The 25,931-nt window shown below is 55.4% G+C and overlaps 9 protein-coding genes across 9 annotated transcripts; 7 read left to right on the forward strand and 2 right to left on the reverse strand.

Annotated features, from left to right (window-relative positions):
* Window positions 1-263: 263 nt before the first annotated feature.
* Window positions 264-1,595, forward strand: LTR77_005025 (uncharacterized protein; the record flags this gene model as incomplete). Its single annotated transcript, XM_064802274.1, has 2 exons — window positions 264-413; window positions 468-1,595. 2 exons carry the CDS (start codon window positions 264-266, stop codon window positions 1,593-1,595), a joined length of 1,278 nt encoding a protein of 425 aa, XP_064659635.1.
* A 2,053-nt stretch (window positions 1,596-3,648) lies between these two features.
* Window positions 3,649-6,385, forward strand: LTR77_005026 (uncharacterized protein; the record flags this gene model as incomplete). The annotated part of the gene is made up of 2 exons (XM_064802275.1): window positions 3,649-4,005; window positions 4,058-6,385. 2 exons carry the CDS (start codon window positions 3,649-3,651, stop codon window positions 6,383-6,385), a joined length of 2,685 nt encoding a protein of 894 aa, XP_064659636.1.
* A 459-nt stretch (window positions 6,386-6,844) lies between these two features.
* On the reverse strand, window positions 6,845-8,041 carry FYV10 (GID complex subunit containing RING finger motif; the record flags this gene model as incomplete). Its single annotated transcript, XM_064802276.1, has 1 exon — window positions 6,845-8,041. The coding sequence occupies one exon, from the start codon at window positions 8,039-8,041 to the stop codon at window positions 6,845-6,847; it is 1,197 nt and encodes a 398-aa protein (XP_064659637.1).
* A 482-nt stretch (window positions 8,042-8,523) lies between these two features.
* LTR77_005028 (uncharacterized protein) lies at window positions 8,524-9,099 on the forward strand (the record flags this gene model as incomplete). The annotated part of the gene is made up of 2 exons (XM_064802277.1): window positions 8,524-8,643; window positions 8,701-9,099. The coding sequence occupies 2 exons, from the start codon at window positions 8,524-8,526 to the stop codon at window positions 9,097-9,099; spliced, it is 519 nt and encodes a 172-aa protein (XP_064659638.1).
* A 615-nt stretch (window positions 9,100-9,714) lies between these two features.
* LTR77_005029 (uncharacterized protein) lies at window positions 9,715-10,400 on the forward strand (the record flags this gene model as incomplete). Its single annotated transcript, XM_064802278.1, has 2 exons — window positions 9,715-9,738; window positions 9,792-10,400. 2 exons carry the CDS (start codon window positions 9,715-9,717, stop codon window positions 10,398-10,400), a joined length of 633 nt encoding a protein of 210 aa, XP_064659639.1.
* A 955-nt stretch (window positions 10,401-11,355) lies between these two features.
* Window positions 11,356-12,571, reverse strand: LTR77_005030 (uncharacterized protein; the record flags this gene model as incomplete). Its single annotated transcript, XM_064802279.1, has 3 exons — window positions 11,356-11,585; window positions 11,641-12,235; window positions 12,392-12,571. 3 exons carry the CDS (start codon window positions 12,569-12,571, stop codon window positions 11,356-11,358), a joined length of 1,005 nt encoding a protein of 334 aa, XP_064659640.1.
* Window positions 12,572-14,666: 2,095 nt separating this feature from the next.
* YOX1 (Homeobox protein yox1) lies at window positions 14,667-16,269 on the forward strand (the record flags this gene model as incomplete). Its single annotated transcript, XM_064802280.1, has 3 exons — window positions 14,667-14,890; window positions 14,939-15,050; window positions 15,112-16,269. The coding sequence occupies 3 exons, from the start codon at window positions 14,667-14,669 to the stop codon at window positions 16,267-16,269; spliced, it is 1,494 nt and encodes a 497-aa protein (XP_064659641.1).
* A 317-nt stretch (window positions 16,270-16,586) lies between these two features.
* On the forward strand, window positions 16,587-18,247 carry LTR77_005032 (uncharacterized protein; the record flags this gene model as incomplete). The annotated part of the gene is made up of 2 exons (XM_064802281.1): window positions 16,587-16,774; window positions 16,828-18,247. 2 exons carry the CDS (start codon window positions 16,587-16,589, stop codon window positions 18,245-18,247), a joined length of 1,608 nt encoding a protein of 535 aa, XP_064659642.1.
* A 1,040-nt stretch (window positions 18,248-19,287) lies between these two features.
* MHP1 (Microtubules assembly and stabilization protein) lies at window positions 19,288-23,510 on the forward strand (the record flags this gene model as incomplete). Its single annotated transcript, XM_064802282.1, has 3 exons — window positions 19,288-19,765; window positions 19,789-22,283; window positions 22,347-23,510. 3 exons carry the CDS (start codon window positions 19,288-19,290, stop codon window positions 23,508-23,510), a joined length of 4,137 nt encoding a protein of 1,378 aa, XP_064659643.1.
* Between the last annotated feature and the right edge of the window lie 2,421 nt (window positions 23,511-25,931).

The following is a 25,931-nucleotide window of genomic DNA, read 5'->3' on the forward strand; positions in this document are numbered from 1 at the left end:
GCTTCCGCGTCGGCGAGTCGTCGACGAGCAGCGGGGGGCTTAGCGAACGTCCTGCATATTGGCGCGAATGCAGTCTTCCGAGCCCTCGAGGGCTTCGTCCTGAGGTTTCGTATGAGATGGTTGTCGAGCCTTGTTGCCTCCCACAGCCCAGTGGATAAGTAGGCCATGCTGGTGATCCATCTCGTCTACCAACTCCATCTCGTTGACTTTACCACAACCGTACGACAACTTAAGCATACGAGATCTACCTTACCGGCCCCATAATGAGCGGCAACGCTGCGAATACCACGATCGCTCCTCCGCCGAACTGGCAGATGCTCTGGGGAAATGGAGCTGGCTTCTACAACTTTCAGCTCGACATAGTCGGCTTCCTAGCTGTCCTGGGAGAGTCTTCAGTTGTTGCGAACGCTCAGGTCTCTGCCCTCTCGCGCCTATTCTATCTTCCACGCCTACTTCCAGCACCACAGGCCTTGCTACCGCCGAATCGTCCGACAGACCTACCGTCCAGGAAGGCATGGGTTACCAGCGTACACACCGGCAACGCCAAGGAGCACGTCCATCACGTAGCGAACATCCTTCTCGGCGAAGAGCTTTCACTGTTCGAGGTCCGCTGCGTCGAGGTCACTAAGAAGCAGGAACCCAAGCCGGCGGACCGCCTTGACACAATATTTCGCGGCATACAGACGTCAGCAAGAGAATCCGCCAATTACGACCCTCCACCGGTCAAGGCCAAGGCTACAGGGCCGCTGACCTGGGTGACTTTGACTGGGTTTTTCCTCTCGGTATCGCTCTTCATAACGTCGTTCGTGCTCGGTGATGGGTACTCCATGCTCGCGACTCTCCTCCTTTCGTTCCTATCGACTCTTATTGGAATAGCCAACAAGTGGACACTCCGACTTGCAAAGCGCCCAACAGGAAATGCACCAGACGACGCCGGCGACCTTGTGATCCGCTACCCCAATGGCAGCTTCCTTGTCGTCAAGTGTGACGACGAAGTCGCCAGAGAGCTTTACTTTGCGCCGGAAGAGATTAAGTACACCATCAAAAGCCCCGCAGTGTACCGCATCATCTCTTTGCTGGCGACTCTCATCCTGATGCTCGGCATTATCTTCCTGGCCAACGCGAAACTCCAGTTGCAGTTCGCCTGGGCCGCATCATACGGCATCATTAATGCCGCGCATTGGGCTGCGGCGGCCTTGCCAGCTCGGTCTCATTGGGACCTGTCGTGCTACGTTATAAGAGAGCAAAGCGTCGTCGGCGGTCCCGAGAACAAAACCTTCACAGAAGCGTTATGGAAAGCGATAGTCCTCGCCAAAGGCACCACCTGGGTCCGGAACGGCTCCAGCCCCGCTGCCCCTCAGACGAAGACCTGGGACAAATGGCTGGATGATGCCAGCGACCTCTTGGTAACTCGTGATGAGCTCAAAAACCCGGGGATTGGCCGACTGGTAAATCCCGTCATTGAATGGGCAGGCGACACACCAGAGAAGGGTACGGTCTGGAACATGCCAAAAGACTGGGATCCCAAAGCGGCCTGGGACAAGATCTACCAAGATAAGAAGGAAGAGGAAAAGGCGGGCAAAATCCACGTCTGAAGAGATGGGGAGCTTTGCAGCGCTGCCTAAAGGCTAAACTGATAAACGACAGAATGAATGTTGATGATACATGTGCAGAAATGATTGATGATGATGGAGAGCGACTTAGCGAAGGTGTTGGATTTGTGGCATGTACGGTGCATAGCTGGTGTTGTTCGACTTTTGTTTGTATGTTCATGGACCTTCATATAGCACTACATCACGCGGTTCCCTCCGCTGTGACTCAGTCGTCTTTTGCGAGGCTCGAATGAACTCCCACGGCTTAGCTTGTATACCTGGTTTTGACCGCCGTCCAGGTCCCCAAAGCCGCACCAGAGTCCTCGACCGTTCGTGAAAATGATCCAGTCCCTCCAAATTGAACGACACAACTTTAGCGTGCCTCAACCATTATCATGCTAACCAGCGACTTAGTTGGTAACGAGATCTCTTTGATGTGTACACTCCAGGTGGCTTCGGTCCGTTCGGGGTCTTCTTCTTGATCAGCCCGGTTACACAGAAGCCTGGAGCCGACACTACCTTAATGTTCAGTTGTCCCGTAGATGACAGATTCCTGTTCCTTACGGTATACGCCTCTGCTCACGCAACTGAAGCAGTGCGATCACCAGTGAGATGAGTGTGAGACCGAGTCCAATGCAGCCAATGGTCGACGAGTGGAGATCTGATACGGCGTCGTAGTCGCTGCAGGTAGTTGGAGTGGACGTTGGCGAGATAGTGCTACTCGTGGTTGCAACAATCTTTGTCACAATGGCCGGGACCATCGTAACGTAGCGGGCGGCTGGGCGGCTTCAAGGTTCCAGCAAAATGGCGGGTGGAACGTTGAACAGAAAAGTTGGGAGGCCGGCGGCCCTCCATTCATACCTTACGTCCTCGAAACCTGATATTGTGGTGCAAGGCTTTGCGCGTGAGGGTGTGCGGTGCGGAATTCTACTGGACACTGCTCATGCACTGACACGTCGGCGGCCTTTGTCGCAAGCAGGTTTTGGCCGCCCAGCGCCGCCCACGTTAAACCGAAATCAGTCGCGATCCCGAGCCGACCGCCTTCGGGGTAAAGTTTTGTAATCGCTCTCTCATTTGTATGCGAATCAAAAGATTCCGTTCAAGTTCATGGTATAACAATTTACTTTCGAAATTGATTACTGAAAATTGTTTCAGCTCAATGCGTGGATCTCAAGGTGGTATAAAGCCAGAATTACTCTTTCGGGTCCATAAGGCGGCCGGCTCGGGGGATGGTCAGCTGGCTCCACACACTCTGCCGTCCTGCTCACTCACTGGAGCTGGTCGTGCGGGCTGTGGGCTAGACCACAGCTAGCGGGCGGCATCAGTCACCTCAGTCAATAGCTCCTAGCGGTCCTGGCGACGCAGGAGTGTCAACGCGTACTCCGTACCTCACGCACCGACGAGACTCTCACCCCTAAGCTCGCCTACACCCGATCTGGAACCGGGAAGACTGAGTGCTTGACTGCGACGACCTTTTTACCGGCGGAGAGAGATGACTTCCACTCTAGCTGTGCGATAAAACTGGATGATGCAGCAGTGGGTGCATACAGACGTGCCACACCACCAAAGTCCACGACAGTCTGACTTGGCATCCATCGTACTCAGCGACTCTCCTGTTATTGATTATTCGGACTTCTCTGAATCTGATCTGCATCCCCAGCAATCCGACGATGGACGTACCTTGTTGTCTATGATCCCACAATCTTCAGCATCATCCAATTCCGCGAATGCTGCAAGACACAATGCCGCTCCATGGCCGTCCTCACGAACGCCAGAAAGCCCCTATGAGAAGTGGGTGAAGAAGATTGAAATAGGTCCTGGGCAGTCTGCGTACCGCTGCCAGCATCCGGACTGTTCGCTCAGGCGTAAACAGTACAGTCTACGAAGCGAGCTTGCAAAGCACATCAAAAACGTACATACGCCAGATGAGCAGAAGCCATTTGCCTGCAATGTTTGCCACAGACGGTTCGTTTGGGCCAAAGATGTCAAACGACACATGCGAGTCCATCGAGGTAAAGCTGAAGGGTTAACCCCGGAGCTAGGCCGTCCGACAGCAATGTTTGTGGATGAAGTAGACGCATTACTCCAATCCGGGATACAGCAGCGGCCGGTCGGCGTGCAGACGCAGTCGGACTTGAGCGAGGACCACTTGACTGAGACTGCTGGCCAGTTGCGGTCCATAAGTGCGCTCGTACATCGGGCCGCTACGGATGAATACGACTTCACCCAGCCAAGGCTTGAAGCCAGGCCTCCTATCACCAACGCATCCAGTACCACGAACGACCAGCCACGCAACCCAGTATTGGCGAAGCGCAAGTCTGAGACTGCACAGTTGTCCAGCAACTCTGAGCGCATACGCAAGGGCCCCAGACAGAAGCCTTCACTTAGAGATGTGGTCAAGCGCTGGATCTTGGTAAACAGGTACCAACCTCGCAGTTAGTAGATGAACTAATCCAGTGGTACAGATTGATCGTGTTCGGCGTCTCTGGCCGGAGGGACAACGTGATGGCGTTCCTCAGCCATTGTGCGAGATTTGTCAGACTTTGGATCTGGACGTCCACAGCTTTGCAATATCGAGTAAACACGTTAAGAGACTTCGTTCCGGGCGCACGATGGGCACCCTACGACAGATCTGGGGCAGAAGTGTGAAATGCCCGCTTTGCCGATTGTTCGTTAAGTCGCGCTGGACAGGTATACTAAATCTGGAAGCTGTCTGTGATGTCAAGTGGCTGCTTGATGGACGCAAGAAGGTCATGACGGCAGAGGGAGACGAGTTGATGATTAATCTTACTAGACGCCTCAGCGTCGTATGGCTGGACGACTTCGACAACGAAGCTCACATTGTTCTTGTCTATCCAAACCTCACATTCGGACCGCAGCCGCTGTTCCTGGGTCGGCTGCTTACATCAATCGAGGTACCCTCGGCTCATCTGGTCAAGGAATGGTATCAACTTTGCAAAAGCCGCCATCCGGATTGCAATGTCAGTACCTCCAGCAGTCTACGGAACCTTCAACTGGAAAGCTACTTCGGTGTTATCGATCTGGAATGTATGAAGCTCTCTGCTTTGCCCGATGTCGACATAGAATACGCAGCACTGAGTTACACTTGGGGTCTGTCCAGCTCAGACGTCACACGCTTCTACACCACCATAGGCAACGTCGAAACTCTCAAGAAGACCAATGGGATCAGGGAAATCGAACACCGTCTTCCAAACACCATCCGAGATACAATTCACCTGGTCAAGGAGCTCGGCATCCGATATCTGTGGGTAGACTCTCTCTGCATCCTCTGGGACAACGACGAGATACGGAGACTCAACAGTGATCACATGGACACTATATACGGCCACGCGGCTCTCACTATTTGTGCAGCTGATGGTGGGGACGCAGATTGTGGACTCGTGGCTCTTCACCCGACTGAATCGCGATATCAGCCGCGCACGGAACAGCATGTCGAGAAGGTCAAGGATGATCTCCGACTCATGCTCGTTTATCCCTACGAACACTACATCAGCCGGTCATCGTGGAATATGCGCGCCTGGACTTTCCAAGAGCGCCTCTTATCCAAGCGTTGCGTCGTCTTCGTCGATGGCAGGGTGTATTTCGAGTGCCGATCAACAATGTTCTCGGAACAGATCTTTGGAGAAAGTCCAGAGTCAGCGTGGTATTTGGACCTGCTGAATGGATCTTTGCAGCAATACAAGAAACTCAGCGATCAGCCAGTGGAAGTATACACCGAGACTGTGAAACTTTACACGAGCCGGGAGTTGACTGTCGAGGATGACATCTTGGCTGCTTTCAACGGTATCGGCAAAGAGATCTGCGGGAAGCTCAACGGCGAGCAGGTCTTTGGTCTGCCGTCCAGTCATTTTGACTACGCTCTGCTCTGGCAGCCCGACCGCTCGCCCGAGCGCAGGGCAACGAAAGGTCGCTTGAGCTTCCCTAGCTGGTCGTGGTGCGGCTGGAAGGACGCACGAATGGTGTATTCTCGGGATTTCGTTGAAGACATATCTGGTAATGTGAATGAATGGCTTTTGAGCCACACTTGGATAATCTGGTACATTCGCGATGGCCAGGGAAATCTGAGACTTGTGTGGGACCCTGCGCTCCATGAGCACAAGGCAACGTCTGTTGCTGGCCGCTGGAGGGGCTACCGCTGTCAGGACAGTCCGTTACAGGATTATGATGCGAGGTCGGATCTTGACACATACCTTCGACCTGTTGAAGACCGGATGAAACAGCGTGCGTCAAACGAATTCAAAAAGACGATTCCCAAGTATCCATTCGGTGTCCGCATGGTACCGCCCGGCAAACCCTCCATTTCGGTGGACCATCGTTTCGATCGCCTAGGGGACCAACGCTTCCTCCAATTCTGGACGTGGTCGGCTCGTTTTCATCTCGAAGCCGACGGGGATATCGACGAGGACTCCGAAGAATTGATCCGCTTCTCCATTCTAGACAGCAACTACAGTCACGTTGGAAGCATTTTGCTCGACAGGTCGTGGATAGGCAAAGCCGACAGCGGCCAGGGACACGACTTCATTGCCATCTCGGAATCCAAGAGCTTCTCCGAGGACGAGATGGGAGAATGGAATTTTGTCGAGCCCGTGCAGCAGAGCAAGGCGAGGTGGTATGTCTACAATGTGCTGCTACTCGAGGGTGATGATGAGATCAAGAGCGTCTCGCGGAGAGCTGGACTGGGAAAGATATACAAGAACGGATTTGATACTGCGATGCCGATCTTCGACGATGATCGCAAGCGCAAAGAGTGGAAAGAAATCATTTTGGGCTAAAGCAGCGGACTCTTTCGAGGCTCCCGCTGCGACGAGACACCGAGCATGGCTGTCCCGTGCGTCGCCCGCGCACCGGAGATGGACTGCGTGCTTGAGACCGACTACTCGATACCACTCGCACCCATCGCTCATGCTGCTGACGCACGATGATGGCACGTTTCGGCTCCTCCTCCAGATCTGTGCTCTTTACGCGGAGACAGCACAGAAGCTTTTCACACATACGGAAGGGCGCCCCCTCTTCGATTGAGAGCTCGACCTGTCTTGAGGATCATGCTCGTCCGGGTGTTTGGTTCAAGGGTGCATGGCATGAAGGTCCATCACTGAATCTCAGAACGAGATGACTTCTGAGTATCAAGGCTGCATAAGAGAGATGAAGTGGTCTGTGTGGCAAGTTCATAGCACAATGCAACCGTCCTATAGAGAACACATGCAAGTGCTTGCCACAGTCAATTCTAGTATCTACGAAATAAACACCTTCTTCACACTCTCCGCCCCAACCTCCCAAACCCCATCCCCCTGATTCGTCGGATCCCGCACCCACCCCTTCTCCGTCCCAATCTTCTCATTCAACACCCTTAACCTCTCCCGCCCAAACACCCGCCCATTCGGCAACACCACCGGATCCTCCTCCATAAAACTCTTCGTGTGATGCGCGTACGGCACATTCCTCGCTAGTTCGTTCAACTCGGTGCTGCAGATCGGACACACAGGCGCGCCCGTCAGCGTGCTAGGCTGGAGGGCGTACTCTGAGTGACAAGCCGGGGTTTTCAGCGCCGAGAGGCCGGCGGAGAGGGCGATGTAGAGGAGAGGTTGCGAAGGCAGGGCGAAGAGCTCGTGGTGCGTGCGGAGGAAGGTCTGCGCGATTTCGGTGTAGCGGGTGGGCGAGAACATGGTTCGGTAGGGTTCCACGTGGGTGTCGGGGGATTGGGCGAGGAGGCCGGCGGCCTGAAGGGCGAATTTGGGATCTTGGCCTCCAGCGAGGTGTTTGCGGGCGTAGACCATGGCTTCGAGGCGCTGTTTCATTTCGCCACTTCGTGCGAGTTCGATGAATTGTTGGAGGCGCAGCTCGGATTCGAGGTTGCTGTCGATTTTCTTCAGGGCTTGTTTGTTCTCGACGCACCAGGTGAGGCAGTCTTGCATTTTGCCTTCTCGGAGGCTCTTTTCGATCTTGCCGCTTTCTTCGAAGACGTTTACGTCTACTAAGTAGTCGATGTCCTTTTCTCTGGCCAGCTCTTTGGCGCTTTCAGTGTAGCCTTGTCGGAGGAGATAGTCCACCAGTAAGCGGTCCAGTCGGGTATGGGACCAGTGGTCATATTTCACATCCGCCAGGCTCGGTATCTCGTGCAACTCTTGCAGGTGTTGTATTCTAGACTTTTGCTGCTTGTGTAGAGCATTCTCCTCTATTTGGAGAGCCTCCAGCTTTCGTTTGAGGTTCTGAGCTTTGGCGAGTGTTGAGTCCAGCGAAGCCAGTGTTTCCGCTGGGGACTGGTTGGTGCTGGCCTGTATGGCGGAGGTTACATTCTTGTTGGTCATCTCGATCTGCCGTTGGGCAGACTTGAGGTTCTTCCGTAGGAGCTCGTTGGGTAGACGAAGGAGTGGTTGATCGAGCAGTAGATGGGAGTCGGGCTCCAGCTTGGTGGTGGAGAATTCGGCCATGGTAGCGATGCCCTCTGTGCCGGCGAGCGAATCGTGGCGAGTCTTGTTGGGTGCACGGCCTTGAGGTGTTCACGTCGGGTCACTATGGCTAGATGTATTGCTGGTGAGTTCACGTGCCAAAGTCGGGACGAGAGATGAAGATGCAGCTGCAGTCAGCCCGTTTACTTAAGAACGCGGGGAAATTGATTGAGGCCAACTGAATTCCAATCAATGGACGGACGCCAGGTCCGAAATGAGGCACTAGATCCCGCAGCGGACCGTGCCCTTGCGCGTTGCATCAACTGTGCGTCACCAGAAGCACGAGACCTCCAAATTTCGCGTTTGCCTTCAATCTGTGTTTGAGCTGCAGAAACATCTTGTGCTTGATCTTACAACACTACATCGACCAGAGCGATACTACCACAACAACTCGTAAGTTGCTCAATCACCCGATTGTCCAGATCCTGAGCTCACCATCGCAGAAACATAAAATCAACAACATCATGTCCGGAACCGACGAAACCTACCAGCTCACCAAGGAGGATGTGAGGAAGCCAGAGTCGAAAGAGTCCAACGTCCACGGCGGCAACGTCCCAGCCGGCTCAGAAGCAGCAGCTATGCAGGTTAGTCTCATTCTATAACAATTGTTCCGCCAATGCCATACTGACGTTAAGCGACAGTCCATTGTCGACAAAGCCGACCAGAACAAGCCCCAAGTCATCAACGAGCGTCAAGCCAACCTCCCACTCCCAGACCAGCCACCGGGCAAGTCCGACTTCAACAGCGCCGACACGCGAACCGTCAACGTCGGCTCCGGCGGCCAGCCCACCGGCAACTTCTCTTACGGCAACGATGCGCTGCGTGACCCCGCGACAGGCGACTCGGCTGTTCGTGCAAACCCAGTGAGCGGCAATGTGCAAGGGCAGGGTGTTGGACGTGAGGGTGCGTCTGGACTCGGTGGAATCCCCAACGATGCTGTCGCGAGAGATGCGAAGGACAAGGCTGGGTTGGAGCAGACGACGGGCAAAGACTATGGCTACCCGAAGAAGTCTGACCCTGCGGATACGAAGAAGATCTGAAGGGGCTGATGCTTGAACTAAAGCTACGGCTTGATGGCATCGCTCTCCGTACGAATCACGAGTCCAGATATGCCGACTTAAAAGCGCTGGCATACAGGGACGTTACTTCGATGACTCGACATTGCCATTGCATCTTCACCGATAACGTTGGCGTAGCATCGCCATAAAAGTAAATAGCAACGAAACCGTTCAAAAACACTGAGTTGTACACTGTCTCGAGACTGTCCGATCGTCCGCCTCACGGCCTGCACAATGGCCTGTAAAGAATGCTTTGTGTCTATGTTCTCAATACCCATCCCGTCTTCTGCCCCAGGGTCGGTTCTCCTTGGATGTTTCTGGTCACCAATATCCGTGCCTGACCTGACAATCCTTCACGTCGAATGGTGGGGCAGGGCACGTGAAAGCTGCGTGACGTAACTCAAACCTAAACGGTTCCACAGGGTGTCATTCGAGCATCAGAGAGCAATGGCCGGAGTTGGTACCTGAATTGAAGCGTCGTGAAAACCTCGAAAAGTCCTTTGAACACACGACACTACAAACGACTACCTCTACAACCTCAACCTCTTGAACGATACGAACCAGAACAGTCTCCAAAGAACACAAGAGAGCAACACCATGTCTTCTTCAGCAGGCACAAAGGTACCGCATCCCAAATCACTGCAAACGCACACCTCATCTAACACATCGACCAGGTCACCTCCGACCCCCAAGCCCGCCAGGACCCAAAGAACGAAAACCCCGGCGTCGTCACCTCCGACTCTCTCGCCGGTGAATCAGTGAAAGAAGGCGGCTCTTTCGCCGCCAACGCAGACGCTCGCGGGCCCATGGACCAACCGTCCCGCTCTGTCAACACCGCCACCACCGACACCTCCAGCGCCACGCAGCTCGACCCCGCCCCCGCCGCCGAAGCCCGTCAAGCCAGCCAAGAATGGAGCGAGAGCGCACAGCTCAACGCCGGCAGCGGACTCGAGGGCAAAGGACCGACCTACAACACCGCAGCGGGAGGTAGCGGTGCGCCGACGGGCTCGAGTGGCAACGCGGGCACCGCGCCGGGGTATGTGTCGCACCCTGCGCCGGTGATGGGGGACAACTTCCAGCCAAAGGGGAAGAACATTTCCGAGGGCGGGTTTGATGAGAATGCGCCGAACGCGAGCTTCAATACTGAGATTGGCGGGAAGAACGACCCTGGTAGGGTGGGGTTGCAGCAGCAGGACGTACCGGTGTCTGGCGGTGCGGGAGCACGGCAGGGGCAGGTTAGCAATGATGGGCAGTATGATGTATTGAAGGATGCGAGTGCGTAGATGGGAGGTGGTGGTGAGAGTTCGTGTAGAAGGAGAGTCCGAGCTGTCTGGTCTTCTATGGCCGAGTAGCAGAGGTTTGATTGCTTTAGCCTAGCATTCAGAGTATACCGCGATGGGATGCAATAAGCTGGGTGCATACCGTGTACTTACGACACGTCAACCGCGTTTTCCCATAGCAAGGAGCAGTCAGAAGCACAAAGCAAGATCCAAGCTTCACCCGCACCTCTATCCTCATCCATATGCTCTGACCTCATGGAGCCCAGCGTGTCCCGTCCGCGCCCTCAGCCTGCTCTCACTCATCCACCCACCTGAACAGATCAATTCACCCCCAAGACCAGCCTGGCCAGCCCACAAGGGCCGAAAAAGCTGGATCATTCCACATTGTCCTTCATGCCTGAGGCAAGCGATCCGTGACCCGTGATCCGCCATCCGCCAACAGCCGACCATAGGTAAGGCTGAGCACGCGCAGCACAGCATTGACCCGAAACAGCCGCAAAGCCACGCCGACTTCACTTTCACGACTGAACCTGACTCGGCGCTGGGGCTTAAAAACGACAACGGGGCCGATGGAAGCTGGCGTGGCTCGGTGGGTTGTAGTAAGGCTGGTAGAGACGGCGGTGCGATGCCGTGTTCAACGAGTGAGGTAGTGGTGATAGAATGTTGGATATGCTGACGGCTATGCTAACTAACACTATGCTATGTACGAACAATCTATTCTCGAACGACCGTCCCATCCCAATGCCTTCGCTGTCCCCTGTAACAATAAAATCCTGCTGTTGCGTTCCCGTACGGCTGGTAACTCTTGAAAAGCCGCAACTCCAAGCGGCCGGACGTGCCCTACCTCCAAAGGGTGTCCGGGCCCGAGATCCTCCCCGTATCGCTGATGCCGGTATATCAAAGATAAAACAACAAGCGCCAGATCCATGCGAGTCAGCTTCGTGTTCGCGTATCGTTGCTATTGCTGTCCGCTCCACTTCGCGACGAACCAGTCGTTGAAGGATATCGGACGGATGTCAGGGAAGGCGCGATTCAAGTTGGGTTGGGAGAAGTCGTAGCGACCATTGGCGGTGGCGATCAAGGTCTGAATGCGCGTGCCGCGGGCGGTGTCTTGTTGGGCGGCGGCGAGTTGTAGTTCTGAGCGAAGGGAGGCTGGGTTGTGCCAGGTGATGGGGTCGAAGACTTGTCCTATTGATCGGTCAGTGGGCGAACGAAGAGGTACAAGCAATATCAATAAACATACCCTTCAAGCGTGACACGGTAGCAACAAGATCCTTCACCAGTATTCGCTGCCCGGACATCCGCAACTCTGCAGGCCACTGCTTCAGGTCAATCGCTTTCGTGACGAAGCGGCCGACATCCTGAGCAGCGGTCATGCAAATCGCGACGCTGGAGTTGTTGTCCGCATCGTACGCAGGCACATTCGCTTCCATCGTCCGACAGTTCATGATGTAGTCGCCTTCTCCGCTGAAGCCGGAAGTATGGCCGATGCTCGATTGCGTAAGTCCTCCGGGTTGGAGACGTTCGTAAAGTACCCCGCAGACAAACTTGGTCGATTGTATGAACTGCGAGTAGTGGTTGAGCCAATGCAGGGCCAGCGATCTTTGGCGGTCCAACGGGTCGTTGGCGGGTCGAAGTTGGGACAGGCCTTCGAATTCAGCAGGCGCAAACCGACGAACACGGACTGACACCGCAGCCTTGATCAATTCGATTTGTGAAGGGCCGGTGACTGTTGATATGACTGTGTCAATTCCTCGGAGAGCATACTTGAGGGAGTCGGCATCGTCGTAGTCGACAACGGTGACTTGGTAGCCCTTGGCGGCGAGAGGCGGTTTGTCCTGTGAAGTGGTTAGTCATCTGGCCTCGACGAGTACAGGTCGTGTTCGAAAATAACTCAAGAGGCGGAGATGCTGGTGCCTAGACGATCTGCTGTCGTCTGTGGTGTCGAGGACGGGAGCTGTCATGGTTGAAGGAGAAGTGAGTGACAAACATACCGATCGTGACAGGAAGATGACATGATGGCTGGTGTCTTGGTTGATGTAGTGTGCAATGAGTCGTGCCAGTCCACCGGTTCCAGCTATAGCGATCCGCATCGTCGACATGTCTGAGCTTGGTAGATCGAACAATCCTGGAACTTCTTTGCCATGTGAGACATCTTCAGGACCGACAGCCATTATATCCAGGGGCCTGCCTGATGTACAAAGGACAAGTCCCCCAAATCCGTGCGCACGTTGCCTGTCGCCAGGGCTGCAGACAGCTGTGTGAGTCGGAGCAGGCGTATTTCAATTCGTTGGTCGTTGATGCCTTGAAGGTGCATCATAGAAGTAGATAGACGAGAGCAACGTGGCTATCGGAGGGACCGCCGCCCTACGGAAAGACTGTCGGACGAAATATGTTGGTGGGATGTTGGTCGGCTTCGGAGGAGGCTGATTGAAGGCTGCAGATAGTATGGTCTTCAAGGCGTTCACAGGCCGGGCCAACGATGAGTAAATGGAGAATGGCTGAGGCAGCCTTCCCAATCATCGGTCGTAATTGACTTTGTCCAGGAAGTAGGGCGGCCGGGGGAGCGTAGGGTTGAGCGTAGATAACCAGTGACTGTGCGCAGGCTACCGGTTGCCATACGGACTCCAGGCGGGCCGGTGCCTGGCTGAAGCTTGGTGCAGACCGCGCCGAGCAGTCTGGTCCGTTCCAGGGCCAGGTGCTGGAGTCCGCTTTGATGTTCCTGGCGGAAGTTGGTGGTCAAGACTTTTCAGAGTAGCGGAAGGCAGTGCATAGATGCTATGTCGATGTCGGAAGGACGAGAACAGCCAAACAATGAGTTTGTGACCTTCTTTGCGGAGCTGTTACCTGCGTCGCTTGTATGATCGGTCATACCCCAAGATCGATGGATAGCGACAACGATTTGAAATAGCGGCACGAGGTACCGGAAGACATCTTTCTGGAAGGCCGCCCGTAGGCGACACTGTCGAGCGGTAGTCACCCGAGGAGAGGTTAGAGTTCGCCATCATCCCTGTATTCTAGACAGGCGTTCGATGTGCCTGACAGTGCCGATCCATAGAAGGCGAAGTCCTGTAGCTGAGGGAAGAGCACTGCTGCAGGCCGATGATCCACTATATTAAGTCTTCACCGGTCGTGGTACTGTTAGCTTTGAATCCTTCGGCTTCGGTTTCACCTTTTGGTCGAGGGTAGTAGTAAGCCGGTGCATGTTCACAGATCGTTCACAGCCACGTTAAAGAAGCTCCAATCTGCCGTGAGATCCTTCTACCACAGCCTTGGTGGTGGAACTCCAGCCGCATGGTGGTGCTGCGAGATCTGCGTGGGGGCCGAAACGTAAAACGGGAAGTGCTGTCGAGTCATTGTCCGAACCCTTGGAGTGCCGCAAGCTGGAGGTTGGTATGACTAGTTGATCTGCTGTGTCCGCCAGAATCATTGCTCTCACCGTTGAATAAAACAGCCTGTAAAGCCATGAGAGGACTCCAGACTTGCTGCTGGTGGATTACCTCCCATGCAGAGATGAACAGAAGATACAAGGTCGGTGTCGCCGGCGCGATAGGCCGATCTTGCGGTCTTTGGGGTAGCCATCGTGGTCACGCGCCCTTCTACAGCCTTCAACAGCAGCCGTGGTCATCGTAGATGCACCCACCGTATGGAAGGACGTTGCCGCTTACGCGGCATCAGTAGTCCTCGGCTGGTCGCTACTTCGTGTCGTCCGGAGGCACATCCTACCTGCAACTGGTAAATGGTCGTGGTGATGCTTCGATTAGCAAGCACAGCCAGGTGTATATCGGAGGCATGCCGTCGAGATTTGCCACAGGACCAGCCGTCAGTGAACGTGGTACCTGCAGGGCTGCAGGTTTTTCCGCCTTCGTAGGGCTGTATCGCGGTGGTTGCAGAGCCTCGCCTTGCACGGGTTCCGGTTAGAGAGAGGGGACCTCATCGCTGAACGGTCACGGGACTGCGTGTCAAAGCGTGTTCATTGGCCAGGAAGTGGCTGTTGTATCAAGGTCGACGAGAAGGTCACGTTTTTCAGTGGGCATTATACTAAGTACAAGAAGGAGGCTTCACCGCGAGCACCCAGGCTATGTTTGATGAACATGCGTTGTGGTGAAGATGAGATGAAGGTTGTGCAAGGAGGCACGGCATCGGAGGAGGAGTGAGCGTTTTGTGCACAGACCTCCGTACCTTAAGTCGCGTCATCTCCAAACGCGCTTCAAGCTTCAACACCAAACAACTTCACGACGTTTCCAACATCTGTATACCACAGTGGCTATGGATGTCACGTCTGTCAAAAGGAGGCGATCATCTTCGCCGTCTCTACGGCCATCATCAGCTTCGGGCTCGGACAATGCCACCCGTCCAAACTCGCAGGACTCGCAGCCCAGGTCCTCCCAGATCTATGCCTTTCTCAACCACTCGACTGAGACCGTGTCCGACAATTTACCACCGAATGTGGATGACAAGCCATTGGCGCGGCAGAGGCGGCGGCGGACCAGGTAGGTAGCTTGATACCGTGGGTAATGCCACTTACTGACGATCAGTAGCCCAGAAGACCAAGCCATCCTCGAGGCAGCGTATGCCCACAACTCCAAGCCTGACAAAGCCGCTCGAATACAGCTGGCGCAACAGGTCGCTCTTGGCGAAAAGGAAGTCCAGGTATGATGAGCATTGCGTCCATCAGCAGATTCGGACTGACATATTGATTTGTTCCTCTCAGATTTGGTTCCAAAATCGCCGGCAAAGCTCCAGAAGGAAGTCTCGTCCTCTTCTTCCTCACGAGCTAGCGCAATACCAGTTGTACCGGTCTAGTATCGCAGCCCATGACGCCAGCAGTGAAGCATTAGGTTCCAGCTTCAGTGGGTATGGAGATGCATCCTTTGCCAATGAGCCGCCTGTCTTCGCCACGAGCCATCACGTTCCGGAGCACCACAGCACAACGTCTCACACCGCTCCGCATAGATCGCTGGGAATCGGAGCGGGGCCAAGTGCATCTGGTCCTTCTCATGCACACCCAGATGGCTCCGCGCCAAGCACTGGGCCAGAAAGAGTGGACCATTTCGTCAACCGTCGAAGTGAGCCATTCCTACACGACTTGCAATTGCGTCATGCACACCATGCATTCGGCGCCTTGCCGGCCGAGGCGAGTAAGGATGTCAAGAGATCATCGTCATTCATGCGACTGTCTATGAACAGCGAGGGCGCAGCCACGGTAGTCACCAAGGACTCTTCCTCACCGTCGCCACCTCGGCCGCAGCCAGGCCATGAACAGGTTGCGGTAACCTCTAATGCTGCACCGATTGCTTCAGCTTTGCCGCCGTTGAAGAGAACTTCCAGCGGCCGCTCGCGGGACTCGCGCGCGTGGGAGTTCTGGTGTGACAAGGACGCTCGAGAGGAGCTTACTGACAAGGCTGAAAAGGACGCCAGTGGGTCAGCAGCAGATGCTATTGGGCTACTGCGATCAACTTCAGGGAGAAGCATTTTGGGGGCGATACCCTCGAAGCGGAACTCCCTCCTATCTCGACAGTCGGCTTCGTTCAAGAGATCCAAGCTAGACATGCCGAAGCCAGCTCTCCAGAAGGCCAGCACGTCGAACGCTCGCCTACAGAACGAGCGACGTTCTCAGCCAGCAACCAAGGCCAAGCCATCGCTGTACAGCACTTCGACCTACATCCCGGGCAACGAGTCGGACAAAGAGAACTGGTCGCCTGATGGTCGGCAGGGCCAGCAGCAGGGCGGGGAGAATGACGACCCAGAGGCAGATCCGGAGATTGCAGCATTCATGAAGAACGGGCGGAAGAGCAGTAGTGTGTCCGGTGCGGAGGAGCTGGATTGTGTTCAGGGGTTGCTGTCGCTCAGTCAGGGTAATTGGCGATGACAGTAGTCGAAGTTGAGAGAGCGTGCAAATGTGTGGTTGCCAGTAAGTGGGATGATTGATCTACTCTTCTTGAAGGAAGCCGAGTTTGGAAGCACGGTTGCAGTAGAGGGGCACGATAGCGCCACCAAAATCGATCTGTTCACACTTCAGCGTCCTTTCCATTGTGCACACCCTCCTCTTCATACGGTGCATTTGCTCTGAGCGCACGGGTACAATTGCATTTCTGGCGTCAGCATAAAAAGCTAATCGATCAGAACACACTTTTTAAGGGTCAGCTGTCAGGAAAACAATTCTGGGGCTGTGTTACAGACTCTCGTATGCCAGAAAACGATCGCGAGCAAACTGCTCGTCCACCCTCAGTCGGCATCGTAGGAGCCGGCCTTGCTGGTCTACGATGCGCCGATGTCTTGCTCCAACACGGCTGCAAAGTCACCATCTTCGAAGCCAGAGATCGAATCGGCGGAAGGGTCGCTCAGAGCAGACATCTCGGTCATCTGGTTGATCTGTACGTTGTCGCCACAGCATCATTATTATACGGTAATGCTAAGTGTGACGCAGAGGACCGAATTGGATCCATGGAACCAAAGAGAATCCGATCTATACGATTGCGAAGACGACAGGGACAGAGATACGCGGCTGGGACGAGGAGGAGGCACTATTTGATCCTGAAGGCAACTTGATCGATGCGAAGGAGGCTGAAGAGTATGCGGGCCTGCTCTGGGACGAAGGCTTGATTGCGGAAGCCTTCAAGTACAGTAAAGAGTTTCAGGATTCGATTGATCCGAACAGGAGCTTCTACGACTTCCTTGTTGAGAAGGTGGAAGGTCTGTTTAGTGATGAGGATATCCGTGATGCTGATCGTAAGAGGAAGACTCTGCTTCGAGTGGCGAGGATGTGGGGGGCTTATGTTGGCAGTCCAGTTGAGAGGCAGAGTCTGAGGTGCCTTTGGTTGGAGGAGGTCATTGAATGCGAGAACTTGTTCGTCGCTGAGACTTACCACAAGATCTTGAATGAGGTGGCGAAGGGTGCTGTTGCGGGCGCTGAGCTCAGGCTGAACAGTAAGGTGATACGCATCTCTTCGCACGAGAACCAGGGAGGGGGCACAGCCAGCCTATACACTGAAGACGGCCGCTTCGACTTCGACGAAGTGGTGGTGACGGCTCCTCTTGGATGGTTGAAGCGGAACCAGCAGGCCTTCGATCCTTCTCTGCCGCCACGGCTATCGCAAGCAATCGACAACATCGGATACGGCACGTTGGACAAAGTATACATCACCTTCCCAAGTGCCTTCTGGGACGTACCGCTGCCGGAAAGACGATCAGCTCATCATAGCATCGATCCGCATGGCACGACACCGAACGTGACAGCTATCACAGCACCGGTGCACCAGCCACCTGACGGCAAAGAAAGCAAGCATTATGCCGGCTTCACACACTGGATGGCGCCGGCTTATGCATCAGATACGAATGCTCAAGGCTGGGATCAGGAAGGCATGAACCTTGCGGCACTGCCTGAGAGCTGTGCCCATCCGACATTGCTTTTCTACGTCTATGGCGACTGCGCTGTGTACATTGCCGAGATCGTTGCAAAAGCGCAAAGTGATGCTGAAAGGGACGAGAAGTTGCTGCAGTTCTTCAAACCATACTTCTCTCTTCTCCCCAACTTCGATCCAGCAAATCCAGATTGCGAGCCGACAGCTGTCCTCGCCACTGCCTGGGCGAACGATGAATTTGCCGGCTACTGTAGCTATTCGAACTTCCAGATCGGGCTCGAAGATGGTGCGAGAGATATCGAGACCATGCGGTATGGCATGCCGGAGAGGCATATTTGGTTCGCCGGCGAACATACCGCGCCGTTTGACTCTTCTGGCACCACTACTGGTGCGTACGTGAGTGGCGAGGCGGCTGCGAAAAGGATAGCGCGGGCGAGCGGGTGTGTAATCAATGGGACAGGAGACAGGAGGACGAATGAAGCGTAGGCTGCAGCAGATGATGAAGCTGAGTCTTGTCGGGAAAAGACCGAAAACGTTGACCTGCATGATCGACAGACGGTGTAGCTTTTGCAGCCTGAGAGGTGCCGGCTGCTCATAGCAGTATGAAGGAAAGTCGAAGCTACGGCAAACTCATGCTAAGCATGAAGCGTAGCTGAGACGAGACGATGAAGTCCTTTGGCGGGAAGCCTCCAGAACAGACAGACGTGCGACGACCGCGAACTGATATCGAGCAACTAGGCCAACCGGGGGAGGCACGAGAGACCCTGCCCTGGTAAGAAAGAAGCTATGAGTAAGACGACAAGTGGTTATCTTTGTATGGAATCTCTATGGCTTCTCGTCAACTACTCCTCCACTAAGCAGCCTTGGGCGATGATCGTGTAAGATCAATCAACAGTGGAGAAGAGACACTGGGAAAGCGAGTCCATGGTGGACTCTGGCGCTCACAGTAACCACTCGTTTCCTTGCGGATCGATGTCAAGCATTCTGGTGTGTTCTTGAGGGACATTATCACAGTAGGACCGTAGGACGGTGCGCGTAGCTGGCTCAGCTAACGTCTGGACTTGAAGTGCGTACCAGAGCGCTATGGGTGGCCAGCTGAGCGAACAGCTCGCTCGAAGGAGTCAGCAGATGCCGGGGCCTTCAGTCAGCACGCTCATCCTCTCGCTTCGGCGTCCTGTCGCTGAGGATTTCGGCAGACGAAGAGTGCTTGCTGAGGCTGACTGTGACAATGCCGGTGCTTGTCTAGAGGCTTCGAGGCTTCAGCTCTCTTCTTTGGGGAGCCGGGTGCACAGGGCAGGGCAACGGTAGTGAGCGCCTTTTTGAGAGCGGGATGGCGCGTCTCTCACCTCATTAGTGAGCCGGTAATAAGACGACCTCGTGGTCAGGAGTATTGTATAGTATTTCTTGTGTCCATATCGTTGATTAAACTGGATATATCGCGGAGAGAAAGTGGTCGAAGAAGGAGAAGCGTTTCACAAGTTGCACAAGTGCTGCATCCCGAGAGTTGCCGAAGAGCTCGTGACATAATGCTGCAGGGCCAGAATGCCGCGATCAGCGCATCGGAGAACGATGTGAACATTCGACAACAACGGATACTGGACAGCAGTAACAACGCCAGAAAGAGGAAGCCATTGCCCAGTCGTGTTGGAGTCGCAAACAATCTTTCGGGACGAGACGTCGAACCTCAAGGTTGTCCGCCTGGTACCGCACCTACCCCTCCCCAACGAGCACCGCCAGCGCCACCCTCGATTCCGGCAGCGAGCGCTCCGCCCGAAACCAACGGCGATCAAGCGCTTCTTCTAGACACAGCGTCAGCGGCACGATGGCGACGACAGGAAGCCAAACCGAGCAATAGTCGCAACTCGACGTTGGCAAAACTGCACTCGCGCGCGAACAGCGAGCTCGTGCTCCAGGTAAAAGTTATGGAGGAGGTTCATGGTGTGGATGTTTCGTGGCTGCATCATCCGAACAAGGGTATACAGTACGATGTCAAGTATGTCACGAGTAGGCACTGACGGTCAGAGTAGAGCACAGCAAGCACAAGCACAGCCAATCGTCGCCCGACGTCAGACGAGATGTTAAAGCGACCCCATCAACCAGCAACGGCAGCGAGCCTCGAAAGCCCGTCCAGAAGGTCAGCTCCGACCTAAGCAAGCTCCCGTCTCCCTCAAATGTCACTCCACCTACGCCAGCGCAGCCATCGAAAGACTCGACCAACGCCGTCCCATCCACTCCAACTCCACCTCGCGATATTAACAAGGCGCTCCCCAAGCGGCCTAGTATGCTGGCGCGCAATAGCTCCGAGCGAGTCAGTCAGGATGGTAGCAGCAGGAAGCGCTCGTCGTGGATGAACAGCCTCAGCTCCAAATTCTCGACAACACCCGAACGACCCGGCCCAACACCAGCACAGCTGTCGCGACAGCAATCGAATACGAGCGTCAATGGCCCGCAGACACCGAGCCCGAACAGCAACCCAGCAACGCCAGGCTCCGAAGCTGTGGAAGAGAATGAGCCATATACGCCTGCGAAGCCAAAGGAGTCCTCCTCTAGTTTCTTTTCGAGTATCACGAGGAGACTGTCATCCGCTTCGCAGGCTGGAAACATACCAAAGGCTCAAGGCACAGGAGGGGTGTGTCCAAGAAAGGTGCTGAATGTCGACCCCAATCGAGAACGATGTTTGGTGCCGGAAATGGACCCAGCTCGGTTGAGGAGGGTAAGCTTCTGCGTGGATGTGGAAATTGCTGGCGGGCCAAGGTATATCGATGAAGAGGAGGACGACGAAGACAAGATGAAGAGGAAGAAGGAGTTTAAGATGAAGGAGCGGGCGGAAGGAGAGGCATTGAAGAGGCCGGATGCTTTGGCTGAGGAGAAAGATGAGGAGGGTGAACCTAAGCTGGAGGCTAAAGCCAACAGTAAGGCGGCGCAGTCGAATGAGCAGAAGGGCAAGAAACCGGACGAGAACGGCAATGGAGCGAATGGCATGACGGAGGAGGAGCGGGAAAGTGCGGCAAGAAAACGAGAGAAGAAGCAGAAGAGTGAGGCGGAGCGGAAGGAGAGAAAGGAGAAGAGGAGGAAGCGCGCAGAGGAGAATGGGCAGATTCCCGTCGAGCTCATGCTTGATGGTAAGGGAGGTGATGGGAGCTCGCCACCAAGCGACACGGCAAACGGATCCTCGACTTCGTTGGCAAGGACGCCTACCCAGCCTCAACCCAATGCCACAAAACAAGACCGACCTACCACTGACCCTGCGCGGATATACAGGCGATGTTGTCAGCTGAGGGAGAGTCCGATTCTGAAGCGCATCACCGAACAGCTCAGCAGGCCGACGACGACATTACCAGCAGAACCGGGCGTTGTGCAATGTCTAGACCTCACCGGCTCACGTTTACAACTTGCCGACGTAATATCACTTGGAGACTGGCTCGCAGTTGTTCCGGTTAAGCACCTGAAACTAGAGGATGCCGATCTCAGCGACGAAGGCGTGCGATGTGTTCTCGCAGGTCTTCTGGCTGCGAAGAGGCCGGAGCCGACGAAACGAAAGAGTCTGACACCTCGCCACCGCCAGGGCATCCCATCTTCTTCTTACACCGAACGCGCCGGCGTTGTCGAGAAGATCACGCTCAAAAACAACCCTCGCCTCACGCGTGTCGGCTGGAAGCACATCAGCCTCTTCCTCTACATGTGCCGCTCGCTCAAAACCATTGACCTCTCGATGAACTTCTTCCCGGACACTCTGCCTCCCAGCGCTCATGTCACGCCCATCAAATCTCCTAGCAGCGCTCCCTACGGTAATGCACAGGACCTCGACGCCGCAGAAGCACTCTACAAATGCCTTAGCGAGCGACTTGGCGGGAGGAGGCTGGAAGAACTGCTCATGTCCGAGTGTGGCCTCACATCACCACAGATTCGCAAGGTTGTGGACGGCGCTATAGTTGCCGGTGTGAGTCGTCTGGGCTTGGCCGGGAATTCTCTCGATGACGAGGGCTTGCAGCATGTACTGCACTACCTCCGGTCGGGTGTGTGCATGGCATTGGACGTTGGCGGTAACGACTTGCGCGGCAAGCTCAACATGATTGCGGAAGCGATCAACACTCAGGTCGACCATCCTTGTTGGGGCCTTAGTCTTGCTGGCTGCAACTTGGACTCGGCCTCATTGAAGCCGCTCTTTGCTGCGCTGGTCAAGCTGCCCAACTTCCGCTTCATCGATCTCAGTCACAACCGCGATCTCTGCCTCGCCGACAATGGGCTCATCACCCTCCTTCGTCGGTACATTGGGCAGATGAAGGATCTAAAGCGCGTGCATCTAGCCGATGTTGGAATGAGCCCGAAACAAGCTATTGCCCTCGCCGACATCTTACCTGAAGGCGAAAGGCTGGCGCATTTGAGCTTGTTGGGTAACGACAAGTTGACTGCTCTTGCGAACGCGAAGGGTGAGGAGGAGCAGGAGGAGGCTTGTGCGCTTTACGCGAGTTTGATGGCGAGTGTGAGGGTTAGTCAGACGTTGATCTGTATTGATGTTGATGTGAGTAACAGCCTTCTATGGCTTTCTACTTTGTGGTGGCGTTGCTAACCACGATCGACACAGGTCCCTGCGCCGGACAACAGCGAGGTCGTCAAGGCGCTGGCGAAGCAGATTGTTGCGTATTCGCTACGAAACATGGAGCAATTCGCCATCGCTGAAGCAACAGGTGGAGCGCCTTCGACGACCAATGCAACGACAGTCCTCGCGGGTCCACACGGTGGCGAGCGAGCAGTGCGCGAGATCAGTGTGCCGGATGTTCTGCTCCATCTTGTTGGACATGTGGAAGGTTCTTCTGAGAACCACGACCGTGACCCTCCCGCACCGGATGAAGACTACATTATCGGTGGTGCCGGCGTGGTCAAAGCGTTGCAGTATGTGCTCGGCGAGAAGGAGACTGAGAGCCGCCGGGCGAGCAACGCGCCCACGCCTTCTGGTACAATGACGCCTATTGACCGCCCTGGCTCTTCAGCCGGCTTAGTCGACCAAGGCAAAGCGAAGAAGATGAGCAAGAACCTATTAGGCAGCGCTCGGCAGCTCCGAGCCCGTCTACAGCCCGCTCTTGCCAAGGAAGCGATCGGCGGCGACGACATGGCCTATCGCCGCCTCCTCGGTCTCGACCAAACGCTCCAAAGCATGATCACGCGCTTCGAAGAAGAGTACCCCGAAACCCGCATCTCCGCCCCCTCAGCCGCCGGCGGCCCGAGCGAAACATCCTCCCTCACCGACCAGTCCACCAACCAACTCGCCACCATTAAGTCCAACGACCCCCTCGCCCCAGCCTCCGACGACGAGCAAGACGACCTCGACGAACTCACCAGCGTCCGCCCGACCGTGTCCCGCCACAACTCCGACGTCTCCCTCGCCTCCCGCGCCCTGTCCATGGAAGAAGGCCGCCTCCACCGCATCGGCCAGCAACTGCGGCGCGAAGTCATCGACTCGCCCCGCAGCACCGAAGGCGGTGCGGACTGGGCGCCGTGGCGGAAGCCGGAGCAGAGCGAGCAGGAAGCCGAGCGGTTCAAGAAGTTCCGAGAGAAGATTGAGGGGACGTCTGGGGAGGAGATTCGGAAGATTATCGAGAAGGAGGAGGGGTGGGATGGGTTGTTGAGGAAGATTGGCGGGACGTATGAGGATTTAAGGAAGTTGCAGGAGCAGGATCCCGAGGCGTGGGAGCAGTTTAAGGTTGCGCAGGAGAGGGCCAGGGAGCATATGAAGACGAGTGAGAGGTAGGGTGGTGGAGAGGGGTGGGTTGGGAGGTCTGACTTTGTGAGATTTTGTTTTGGCGTGGTGTTGTGGTACAGTAGGGAATCGTCGATGATGGTGGGAGGCGTTCACGAATCGCTTTACGCTTGGTCGCAACTGAGGTCCGTTTATTACGAGCTTATGATCTCTGTCTCTGCGTTCTTCGCGCTCGCTAGTCTGCTTCTGCTACTGAGTGCAGGTGCACTGAGCACTTCAAAATATGCACCAGCGGTCTGCGTCCGGATATCCGTACCTGGGACCTCTATGCACGACATGCAACAGCCTTCGGCAGCACGGCAAGTGTACGACCTTGGCTCGCAACTGCTGTGGGCAGACAACGAAGCAGATCTCGACAGTGTCCACGTACAAAACATTAGAGCTCCAGCTACATCCTGACAGCAATCAACTCATTGCCAGAACAGATTGTACGTGCAGTAGCTCTTCATGCCTGAATCAGGGCCATCCCCACTGGGCAGGCAATGCCTTCGTTCGTAGACACCGTGTGATACAGGGCAGAAGGCGATTAGTGCTGATGGAAGGAGGAGGAGAGCTACAGCTCAACCGTTACACAGTCGGTTAGGGGGTAAAGTGAATACACTCACACCTACATTCTCAGGCTCATTCTTGGATGAGTGAGCTGCAGCTCGCCAAGGTCATCTATCTCGGCGAGGCAATTGTAGGTATCCGGTCGTTTGGTACCGCTTCGGATGTACGGGAACTATGGGAAGGACGCCGCTACTTTGGAACAATGCCGCTGCCTTCACAGCCTTGGTAGTATGCTAAGAGCTCGATGATCGGTTGGGAGGTGAGGTCTGCTGACTTCGAAGATACGCTCGGACGGCGGTGCAGGAGGATGGCATGCAGTCGGGCAACAGGCCGGGCTGAGATGGCGGAGGGTTTTGCCGCTGTTGCCGCGAGAGCTCTTCCTTTTGATGGAGGTGGTGTTGTAGGACAGCCGACAGACTAGAGCAGAGAGACCTTCTTTGATCGGTGCAAACTCCGTAGAAGCTCCTGCAGCTCGTGAAATAGTTGGTCGACGTGGAGTTTAGCTCTGGGCGTTAGTTGAGGCGCAAGTTGACTTTGGTGTGAGTTTGCTGCATAGTTGCCGTCATCGCTTGCCATCTTGACTTGTGCAAGCAGACACGAGCAATATCGGTGGTGAAAGAGGCCGCGGGACCGGTCAATTGCGATGCTGCCTTTGTCGGTGCATTCACCCCCCTAAGATAGTGTATCAATGTGGCCCCATTTGCTGCTGTTGCAATATCGCAACTTCCAAGCCCTTCGGAAGCCGGCAGTTCGATGCAAGGATCCACTCACCACTCGTCGTGCCACTGCGTGCGTGCTCCGTCATCTTCCAGCCAACGACGCCCGTCAACGCCCTTCCCGCAGCCACTCGCAAGCACAGAACTTCACTTTAACCTGCCGCGCCCGCTGCATCAATCGTCCACTCGGGAAAAGACGTCCAGCAGCTGTCGGTCATATCTCCGAAATCCACGGCAGAGACAAAGACGGCGTCCGTGACGAAGCGGACACCAGCGGATGATTGACAGCTATCCTTCCTTCTTAATCAACGTAGCACGAGGGAGCGCCAGGATCATCACCACAGCCGCCTGTGAGGCACAAGGAACCTGCAAAAACATCTGACAGCCCCCGCAACCCCCACCACTGCGCGTTCTCTTTCAGACTGCTTCTCTACCCAAACGAGACATTTGTCCATTTGCCTCTGACGATTGTGCAACCAGCACCGGTCTCACAATCACCCTCCGCCTGCATGACGACCCCAAATATATTCACCGGATCGTCCGCACACATCCTCAAGACGGGATCTGCAAGAGGCGCATCGCCCACTCGTGCCCATTCTCCTCGTCCTACGCCAACCGTAAGGATGCCTTCACCACGCTCGTCCCCAGCCATGCGACCGACATCACCACTCTCACCACGCTTCGACTCTGCCTCCCGTTATGAATCTCTCCAACCACCGTCACCTCGCAGCATGCACCGATCGACAGGCAACTCTTCCCGTCGAGCGAACACCAACTCCCTCAAACTCGGCTCGCTACCTCGGTTCCACCCGGCCAACTTCCCATCGTCGCACAACAGCAGCGCGCAAGCAACGCCCGAGGCCGCGGGGTCAGCTCCCTATCAGCCGCCTGCGTCGCCGCGAGCGCACCAGCGGGTCATCAGCGACGCACAGAAGCATCTCTTGTTCTACCAACGGGAAACGGTCACCGCGGCACGAGCATCTTCACCTTCCCGCACCGACAACCCCGTGAGTCCGCGGCTGGCGCCTCTAGGAAGCCCAGGACCTGTGACGCCGCTGGAGTTGGAGGGAGAGGAGGGGTATCTCATGGCTGGGGGGAGGAGTAATGCGGGCAAAGAGGGCGTGCCGTCTGAGGAGTTGGTGGACAG

This window comes from Saxophila tyrrhenica (assembly GCF_035928015.1).
Source record: "Saxophila tyrrhenica strain CCFEE 5935 chromosome Unknown scaffold_7, whole genome shotgun sequence".
Taxonomy (NCBI): Eukaryota; Fungi; Ascomycota; class Dothideomycetes; order Mycosphaerellales; family Extremaceae; genus Saxophila; species Saxophila tyrrhenica.